Below are 10421 nucleotides of genomic sequence, written 5' to 3'. Positions count from 1 at the left end.
ACCACCATTGCCATCACCATCATCATCATCATCACCATCACCATCATTACCACCACCATCATCATCACCATCACCGCTGTCATCATCATCACCATCATCACCACCTTGCCATCACCATCATCACCGTCATCATCACATCACCATCATCCTCAAGACCCTGAGATGCTGTAACCAGGCAGGCTTGCAAAGTGTCCAGATCATGGGCTCTGGACTCAGAGTGCCTGGGGTTGTATCCACTCTCTAGCTGTGTAGCCTTGGGCAAGTCCTCGAACCTCTCTGAGTCTCCTTGTCTGTAGTATAAGGACAGAGCCAGAACCTACCGGGCATGTTTGTTGGGAGCATTCGGTGACATACTGTATATCAAGACCTTTGTATGGTGCATCTGACACATGGCAAGTGCTCAAAAACTGGTTACTGTCACAGGGTGAGGGGAGAGCACAGGCCTAGGTGAGATGCCGCTGGGTGAGGTGTGAGAGGGAGGACAGGCTTGAACAGAGACTTAAGGGAGTGGAGGTCCCCATGTGCATTCCTAGAGACAGGGAAGAGCATTGCCTGGCCAAAGGAACAGCATGTGCAAAGGCCCAGAGGCTGAATGATGAAATGCTGGATGGGGAGCTGAGGCTGACAAAGGGGGCAGGGGATGGGGCGGAGCCTTTGTCTTGAGGGCCTGGTAAGCCACGGGAAGCACTTGAGCAGGAGAGGGGCCGAGTGTGGTGCGTGGGTTAGAAAGGCCTGCCTAGAACAGCACTTGGCGCTGCCTTCAAAAAGGCTGAGTTGGACCCCATCTCCACACCCTCAGCCCCCACTCTGGTCTGAGCCACCATTATCCCTCGCCTGGACCACTGCAGTAGCATCCTCCTTGGTCTCTCACTTCCACCCTTGCCCCCTACTCAGTCTGTTCTCCACTCAGCAGCCAGAGGGATCCTTTCAGATCCCACCACATCACAGCTCAGAGCCCAGCTCCCTCCAGAGGCACACAAGGTCTCCACAATCAGTCCCCTGATTCCTTTGAAACTAATTCTCTCCTCTTTCACTCTGCTCCAGTCACACCGGCCTCCTTACTGGTCCTGGAACACTCCAGGGATGTTCCTGCCTCAGGGCCTTTGCACCTGCTGTCTCCTGCCCAGAATGCTCTTCCTTCAGCCAGCCCCAGGGCTACTTCCCTCTCCTCCCCAGGTATCTGCTTACATGTCACCTTATCAGTGAAGCCATTCCTGACACCTTACCTAAAATGTCACCCCTCCCCCAGCACATCCTCCATAGCACGTATTGCCTTCTCATGTACGATATAACTTTTTTAAATTGAGGTAAAATTCACATGACATAAAATGAACCATTGTAAAGTGTGCAATTCAGTGGCATTTGGTGCATTCACGATGTTGTGCAACCACCCCCTCTAATTCCTTCCAGAATTTTCCATCACCCCAAAAGGAAGCCCCTTACCTATTAACAAGCACTCCCCAACCCCCCTGGCTCCAGCCCCTGGCACCCCCTACTCCGCCTCTGGCTCTATAGACTTGCCTACTGTGGACATTTCACGTAAATAGAATCATACAACACGTGGCCTTTTGCTTCTGGCTTCTCTCACTGAGCATCATGTTTTCATGGCACATCCACGTTGCAGCGTCAGACCGTGTCATCTACTCCTGTATCTTGGCCGGCCCTCGGCAGCTGCCTCCTCCAACGGAACACAGGCTCCGTGAAGGCAGAGAATTCTGTCTGCTTTGCACCGATGGGTCTGTGGGGCCTGGGCACACAGTCAGCGCTCAATAAATGAATGTCGAGTGTTGATTGCGTCCAGCCCTGGGGTCCACCTCTCTCTGTCCTCTCTGGGCCTGGTCTCCCCAAAACCGAGGGCTCGACTCCCCCCGCCCCCTCTGCCCAACCTCCATCCATCCCCCCTCACCTGCAGATCTGGTTGTGCAGGAACCTCCTGTGGTTGGGCCTCCTTTTGGGGGGCCGGGTCCGCCGGGGGTGCAGGGCGCGCAGCATGTGGGCGGCCGCCCCCCTCATGAAGGCACACAGCTCCTGGGGGCCGGGCTCAGAGATGCCGGGGGCTGCGGGGGCCCCGGGGTGCATGGCTGGGGTGATCTGGGGTAACTCCCCACAATATTCTTGCTGATCACCGAGCAGCCCCCGAAATCTGTGAGGAGAGAGGGGCAGCCAGGGCTGGGGGCTCAGGGCTGGGGAGGGGGACGGGAAGATGGGAGGGGCAGGTGGACTCTGGAGAGCCGGCACTGCCGCGTGGGGGAGACCGGCCCCAGGAATTAGAACAAAACCTCCCTCCTGGGCCCGCCCCGCTCCCTACCTCCCAGGAGCTGGACCCCGAGGTTTGAGGGGCCTGGAGGTGGGGGGCTGATATAGGGAGGCAAGAGGGCAGGGAGGGGAGGGGGCTCTCTGTGCGCCCCCTGGGGCCCAATTAGCACATAGTTGGACCTGGGATATGGGGCAGGGAGGCGTAGGTGGGGGGCAGAGGCAAGCGATGGCCAATTAAGGGGACAAAGGCCTCATTAGGGAGTCGAGGCCAGGAGCCGAGTCAACCGCCTGCGATTAGTGTTGAGGACCCTTAATTGGAGGCGAGGAGGGGGCGGTGGGGGCTTGGGTGCAGGCTGGGAGGGAGGGGAGATGGCACAAACTGTAGGGCAGACACCCTGCGTGTGTCTGCCCACCTCCAGACACCCCCGCCTGTGCCTCCTTCTGCTCCAGGCACCGCATCCTGTGGAAACTGAGGCTCAGACAGGGTCTTGCCTGTGCCCAGGGTCTCCAGCCAGCAGGACCGATTGGCTTCTGGGCCAATTTCCCCCCCCCAAACCCTGCGTTTCGCGCTCTGGGAGGAGGTGAGGGGGACACCTGTGGGCTGGGTGGCTCGGGTGGGTGACCTGAGGGGCTGTTTCAGGTGCAGCCTGGCTGTGACGGGAGGGGGAGATAACATGAGCAGGATCTCCCCCAAGACATTTTACTGAGGGGCCTGGGGTCCTGATGTTTGGGGGAGGCAGGGTGGAGGCGCTGGCTCCCGGGGCTGGCAGTGGGGTCCTCTTGTCTCCGGGCTGGCGTTGACCTGAGCGGGAGGACGCCAGTCTTGGCTGGCGTCTGGTGTGGGAGGGGAACATCTCAGTGCTGGCTCTGGTCTCCACCCTTGGGTCTGCGTTGGGGCGTTGGGAGTGTCCGATGGCTGCAGTAACACAACGTCACAAACCTAGTGGCTTAAAACCACGCACGTTTATTCTCCTGCAGCTCTGGGGGTCGGCAGTGCAAGATGGGTCTGTTGATGCAAATAATCCAGAACCAATCTAGAAATCTGAATTGGGGTGAGTTTATTATGAGCCACATCTGTGGACTAGCTGGGGCCTTCCTTCCCCAGGGCACTAAAGAAGTGGGGTGTGCAGAGTGGTTATATACCATCTTGGAGTAAACAGCATACATCACACGTGACAGGAATGTCCCTTTCACAAGTCACGAGATTGCCTGGCCGGCACAGCAGAGCGAGTGACACAGCAGGCAGCAGTTCTGTTGTCTCCAGCTGCGTGGTCACAGGTGAGCACTGCAATCAGTTCTCAGTCCAGGGAGACAGGCTTATCCTTAAGGAAATGCCAGTGTGGGGGAAGTCGCGCCATTTGTCCTTGCCTTTAGGACACGGCAAATGCTTAAGGCAGATACACAATGCACGCTCAACGGCCAGGTCAGGCCCTTTTGGAAAAACAAGGCCAGGCCGAATTAGCTTTACACCAAACGGCTTCCTTATCTACTCCACTGTCTCCTACTGCTCGCCGTTTGTTCACCAGGTCCTACGGGCTGAAATCAAGGTGCTCCTCCTGGAGGCGCGAGGGGAGGATCCGTTCCCGTGCCTTTTCCAGCTTCTAGAGGCGCCGGCGTCCCTTGCTCACGGCCCCTCCCTCCGTCTGCAGAGTGCCTTGCTCCAGCTCTGCTTCTGTCACCACACCTGCTTTCCTGAATTGGAACCTCCTGCCTCCCTCATTTTTTTTTTTTTTTTGAGGAAGATTAGCCCTGAGCTAACATCTGCCGCCAATCCTCCTCTTTTTGCTGAGGAAGGCTGGCCCTGAGCTAATATCCATGCTCGTCTTCCTCTATTTTGTATGTGGGATGCCTGCCACAGAATGGCTTGCCAAGCGGTGCCATGTCTGCACCCGGGATCCGAACTGGTGAACACTGAGCCGCTGAAGCAGAACATGCGAACTTAATTGCTGAGCCACCAGGCCGGCCCATGCCTCCCTCTTATAAAGCTTATATTTAGGGCCCTCAGATAACTGGGATCGTCTCTGCCTCTCAAGATTCTTAATCATATCTGCAAAGCCCCTTTGGCCCTGTAAGGTGCATGGTCACAGGCTCTGTGGATTAGGACGTCTGCGTCCCTGGGGGCCATTATTCAGCCGGCCACAGGAGGGGACGAGGCCCCTGTAATGGCTCCTTCCAGGCTCCCCTCAGGTCCATGCTCCTGGGCCAGTGTTTGCAGCTGCCAAGGCTGGGCCCGGGGCTGCCCCAGCATCTGGACAGAGACAGACACAGACGGAACAGTGGGGACGTCTCCTGGCCGCCGTGCCCAGGCCCAAGCCTGACATGCTGCAACTCACTGAGCTGCCCTCTCCCCTGGGCCCCAACAGGCAGGGACTACTGTCCCTATTTCCTGAAGGAGAAACTGAGGTCAGGGCACCCACTCACCCGAAGTCACGGTGGCAGAGCTGGGGTTGAACCCACGTGGGGAGAAATAGGAGGGACACTAAGAACTTTCTAAAAGCTCTCATAGTCACTCAATATTAAAGTCTATTATTTCTAAAAGTATCTTTATTATAAAGATTTTTTTTCCCCAAATGATATCCTGATAAAATTAGCAGCAAAAAATTATAAAAGGCTATGGCAGGGGGCCAGCCTGGTGGCATAGTGGTTAAGTTCACGCACTCCATCAGTTGTTCAGGGTTTGCGGGTTTGGATCCCAGGTGCGGACCCACACACTGCTCATCAAGCCATGCTGTGGTGGCGTCCCATATGCAAAATAGAGGAAGATTGGCACAGATGTTAGCTCAGCGACAATCTTCCCCACCAAAAAAAAAAAAAAAAAAAGGCTATGGCAGAAGACTCACTTGCTGGAAGAAGAGAGTGTGTACAGGATTCCTTCTGAAATGAGAGCTTCCAGGCGTGAATTTGCTTTAACCACATGATGAAGTGTAAAGTTATGGAATACCAAAAAAAAAAAAAAAAAAAAAATCCCAGTGCTACCACTTGGGAGATCGTGTGTGTCCTGATGGAAGCCTCAGTTCCCTTGAGGGTAAACTTGGGACAAGAAGGCAGCACAGCGAGGGTGAGGGACACAGGCTCCATGACTCGTCCAAGCTCACACGGCAAGTAAGTGGCAAACCCAGGACTGGAACTGGAGTCAGCCTCCACCCCGAGCCCATGCCTCTGCTTGCCAGGCCAGCGCACAGGCCAGCAGCCCCACAGGCAGGGCCAGCACAGTGGTGGCAGCCCAGAGGATGGGGCAGAGGCCACCAGGCGGCATGGCGGCAGCAGGCGCTGAGTGTGGCGGCCTGTGTGGTGAAGGTGTCTGGTGCCAGAGCAGGCAGAGCTCCAGGCGCCCGTGAGCGTGTGTGGGCAGCAGTAGGTCGACCAGATGCCCAGTGCTGCCTGCTCGTACTTGCTGACCGCCGCCCCTCCCACACCCAATACCACAGTGTGCCGTGCTACAGCATGTCAGGGCCTCGTGTGTCTCTTGATCTCACTTTCTCAACCTCTGTCTTGGCCAGGGCAGGTTGCGTGTGTGTGCTTGTGTGCGCGTGCGTGTGTTAGGGAATGGCCCAGCGGGTTTTCTTCCTGTTGCTTTCAGGTCCAGAGGGGACGGTCAGGGTCCCTTGGCAAGGGGCCGGGAAGAGTGGACCCCCAGGTGTCTGGAGGATTGGAGGTCAGGGCCCAGGCCCCAAGGCCAGGCAGGGGCCGCCACTGCAAGGCTGGGGCATGACCTCTGCTAGCTCAGCCCCAGGAGCTGTCTTGCATCTGTGCCCCCAGGAGCCAGCGACAACATCTGCAGGCCAGGTCTGGAACCACAGAGGGCGACCGACCCTGCTCTGACCTGGGACACTCCACCAGGGGGCGCCAACACCCCAGGCCGGTGCCGGGAGGCCCTGCTGTAGCTGCACACAGGGTGTGTGACCCGGACTTTTGGGCCCTTTTCCTCCTGTCTGGGTCACTGATAAGAAGCACCCACAGCTGGGGGCTGGCTTCATCTGATGTTTGTTGAGGTAGTAGAAGATATTCACCAGGCTCCTTTCCCCATCCCAGCCCTTGCAACTGGGGAGGGGCATTTAGTCATTCAACAAACATTTATTGAGCACTCTTGTGTGCAGAGACTGAGAGTGCAGTGGTGAGCAAGACAAGCTCAGTCTGTCCCTGTAGAAGTCTTGGAGGGAGACACCTGTAAACAGGAAAATGCCAGCTTCAGATGTGCTGTGCAGGCGTTGAGAACAGGCGGTAAGTTGGAGGCTGGATGGGGGAAGGGTGCTCCTTCAGATGGAGAAGTCCTCTCTGAGAAGAATATAGTTGCCCTGCAACCTGAGTAGGAGAGGTGGCAGCCAGGAGCTTCCCAGGCAGAGGACACAGTGAGTACAAAGGCCCTGAGGCAGGAGCAAGCTTGAATGGAGTGAGAGAGGGAGCGATGGGAGGAGGTGAAGTCAGAGAATTGGATGGGGCCAGACCCACAGGGCTTTGTAAGCCAGGTAGGAGTTGGGTTATGAGGACAAGAGTGATGGCGAGCCATGGAATGTTTGGGACAGAGGTAGTGCCCAGACCTCAGGTCTCTGCTTCAACCTCCTTTGCAGGCCTTGCTGCACCTGGGATGTAGAGACTCTGCCCCTAAATTTCCCTCCGATCTGGAAAGGGGGGAAACTGAGGCGTCAGGTCCAGGCTGGGAGCCCAGATGAGGCTTGTCCCTCCCTGCCTCCACCCTCCTCATCTGCTCCTCTCTCTCACTCAGTCCCAGAGGGACTTGGTTTCCCTTAAAATCTATTGTAAAAATTTACAGATGGAAGTTTCCCGGTGTCCCCAACTCAGAACGCAGAGCAGTCACGTTTGTTTCACATCTTTTCTTCAGAGATGAGGAATGTGATGGGCTAAATTGTGTGTCCCCCCCCCCCATCATATGTCGAAGTCCTAACCCCTTGTACCTCAGAATGCGACACTGTACTTGGAGACGGGGTGATTAAGGAGGTGATTAAGTTAAAGTCAGGTCATTAGAGTTGGCCCGCATCCCGTCTGACTGGGGGCGTATCACAAGAGGGATGAGGACACAGACGCGCACAGAGGGAGGGTGGGCGAGGACACGGGGAGAAGGTGCAGCTCCAAGCCAAGGAGACAGACAGACAGACGTGTGGAGAGACAGACAGACAGATCATATGTATTATATTATTATTCTATCACATATTGTATAACGAGATCTATTACTAAATATGATTATATATGATATATAAGATAGATATTATTAAGTGTTATATTATATATGTTTATATTATATAAAGAGATCTATTATAAGACATTATTATATATAATTATATATAAGATACATATAGTATTAAATATAACATATTATCAATTATATTATATAAAGAAATCTATTATATTATTATATATAATATACGTGATATATAGAAATATATATAGAAAAATATATAGAAATTAAATATATAATATATTATATTATATATTATATATTCATATATTATATAAATAAATCGATATTATTATATAATTATATATGATATATAAAATATATATTATTAAACATATAATATGTTATATTATATATTATATTATATTATTATATTATATATTTATATATTATGCTAAGACATCTGTTATAGGGTATTGGCTCATGCGATTATGGAGACAGAAGTCCCATGATCTGCTGTCTGCCAGCCGGAGGGCCAGCGACGTAGCTGGAAGGCCCGAGAACCAGGGAGCTGGCTCGGCTGCCGTCGGGCTCTGAGGTCCCGAGAACCAGCGTCGCGAGGGCCGGTCAGCGTCCCGGCTCCGGCAGCCCGGCAGGGGACAAATCATCTTATCGTCCCGTTCAGGCCTCCGTGGGCTGGGCGACGCCCACTCGCCCCGGTGAGGGCCGGCGGCCTCATCCGTCTACTGATTCTGGAAACGCCCTCAGGGACACACCCCAAAATAACGTTTACCTGGATATCCGGGCATCCTGGGGCCCAGTCAAGACGACACATGAAATTCAGCATGGCATCGCCTTCTGATTAACTCCAGGTTAACTAGTCAGGAGCTGGATGGCGTCTGCCGGGCTCTCCGCACCTCTGCCATCTAACAACCTGTCAGGAGGGATGTCCCTGCATCCACAGGCCCCGCCACCTGAAGAAACAGGGCTTGTTCTATGAGGCACGGGTCACCGGGGGACGTCACAGAAGGCAGTGGCCACCCTTGGGGAGGGGATTGGGCATGTATCTGTCCTTGTCCACATTTTTGTACTTCAAACAGAGGGGCCTGTTTTCTTCATACAGATGGGACCCTGTGTCCTCCTCTGAGGGGTCCGCCCTGACTCCCCAGGGTGGCTGAGGGGTCTCCTTGGGCTCCCATGCCCCGGCAGCCTCCCTGGGCTCCTGACCATGCACGTGAGACCCGCTAAACAAGCCTTGGACGGAGGCCGACAGTAGGGTTGGAGACACTCCCAGGGAAATCACTTCTGGGTTATTGGAGTCACTTCCTGGTTACAAGAATCACTTCCTCGTTACAGGAAATGACGTTCCTTCCGGGCTCTGTTCCTGACTGGGAGACTTCAGAGGTCCTTTATTTACCACCCTAGTGACCTGAGGACGGCACTCCTTCCATGTGGGGAGGCCCGTCAGGACAGGGCAGGCAGGGGCACCCATGGGAGCCCCAAGATATGTCAGAAAGGAGCATCCTTAGTCCGTGGGACGTGCACGTGGGTCCCCTTGGCTCCCTCCCCTTGGGAAGAGCCAACAGCCATGACCCAGGAGACTTCTCCTGTCGGCACCACCACTCCCCGCTTGGTTAAAGTGCACCTCTGCTCTCTTTACTCCACTTGTGTGAAAAAGGGTTTTCTTCTTAGTCCCTGGCCTTGGGAGTCCTGTCTGCTCCAGATACGTCCCCGGGGTGTGTGGGGAGAGGCAGGTGCTCCAGGTACACCTCGCCCCAGCCCCTAATCCTCTTTTTTCTAGTGAGTTTAGGCTGTGCCACCACCAAGGTGATGGACTGAGTGGCCAAAACCAGAATCAAATGTCCACACAGCAAAACCCCACAGACCCCCGTCCTTCTAGAGGGCAGGGAGGTGGGTTGGAGAATTCCGGCATCTGGGGCGGGGAGCATTGGTGCAGGCCCAGTGAGTGGGACCTGAGCCCCCTCCCCACTCTGTGATTGAAGTGGGCAGGGCCTGGACTCTGAGGGGCTGGGGCTGGATGAGATGCCCAGTCTAGTTGGAGGGGCTCGGTCCCCCCAAAAAGCACCTGGGGTGGGGTGGTGTTGGCCAGAAACAAGAACGCCTGGTGCCTGGAGGGGCGTATGTCCAGATGTTTGCTTGGTTCCACAGTTGAACCCTGGGAGGCCGTCACCGCCCGCAGCCCAGGACATGCTGGGTCTGCCTCTCCTGCTCCACTTTTGTCCAAAGCGCTTAGCAGCGTGCAGTGTAGGGCATCTCCCTCATCACCTCCCCTCACCCCTGTAGTTCTGTAAATTCACTGGAACAGGACTTTTGTTGTCCTCTGCCCCCACATCCTGGAGCAAGACCTGGGGAGGGGCCTGGGTCCAAACTGAGGGTCTGGACACCGCAGGGCCTGGCCTGCGCGCCTCGGGTGATTTCCTGTAGTCTTCTCTGTGTCAGGGTGCTTGTCTGCCTCAGGGCCCATGGTGTCCCGCGAACGGCTTTGCAGAGGAATCTACATACAAGGGTTCCATGAGGGCTCCAGCTCAGGGGTAGACTTGGGGAACAAGCCCTCCTCCCATCTGTGTCCCCAAGATTCCTCCCTGGCCTGGAGAGCCAGCCACAGGGCTGGCCTCAGAGTTGGTGTCCCATCACTTGTCCCGCAGGGCTGTTACTGCTCTTTTGAAAATGAACCTGTCAAGTCTGCACTACCTTTTTTTTTTTTTCCCCCTCCAAAGAGGAGCCAGGCACAGAGAGTGGGAGCATTGCTGGAGGCCATTGACTTCAAACCCTTTGCTTGCTTTCTGACTCCAAAGTAGGGGACGGCTAACAAGGGCAGGGGCTGGGACTCTGCCTCTCCCACCTTCCTCATTACACCTCCCAGCAGACAGGTAAATCGGGCTGGCTGGGGCTCCAGCTGCACCGGGAGCTCCTTTCATTATTGCAGGGACCGAAATGACCTGAGATGAGGTGGGTGGGTTGCGTTCTGCCAGGTGGCCAGGTAGGCAACACATTCCACATCTGCACCCCC

At 55.0% G+C, this 10421-nt stretch overlaps 1 protein-coding gene across 1 annotated transcript in view; it reads right to left on the bottom strand.

The window, feature by feature from the left end:
* C13H19orf85 (chromosome 13 C19orf85 homolog) overlaps positions 1-2079 on the bottom strand; it is a 6067-nt gene extending 3988 nt beyond the window's left edge. The window contains exon 1 of the mRNA XM_046681732.1: positions 1907-2079. Within this exon, the coding sequence (XP_046537688.1) occupies positions 1907-2079 (173 nt within the window). The remainder of the gene's footprint in view (positions 1-1906) is intronic.
* Between the last annotated feature and the right edge of the window lie 8342 nt (positions 2080-10421).

Source organism: Equus quagga, chromosome 13 (assembly GCF_021613505.1).
Source record: "Equus quagga isolate Etosha38 chromosome 13, UCLA_HA_Equagga_1.0, whole genome shotgun sequence".
Taxonomy (NCBI): domain Eukaryota; kingdom Metazoa; phylum Chordata; class Mammalia; order Perissodactyla; family Equidae; genus Equus; species Equus quagga.
The sequence above is the reverse complement of the archived record's forward strand: the minus strand, read 5'-3'. Positions and strand labels throughout refer to the sequence as shown.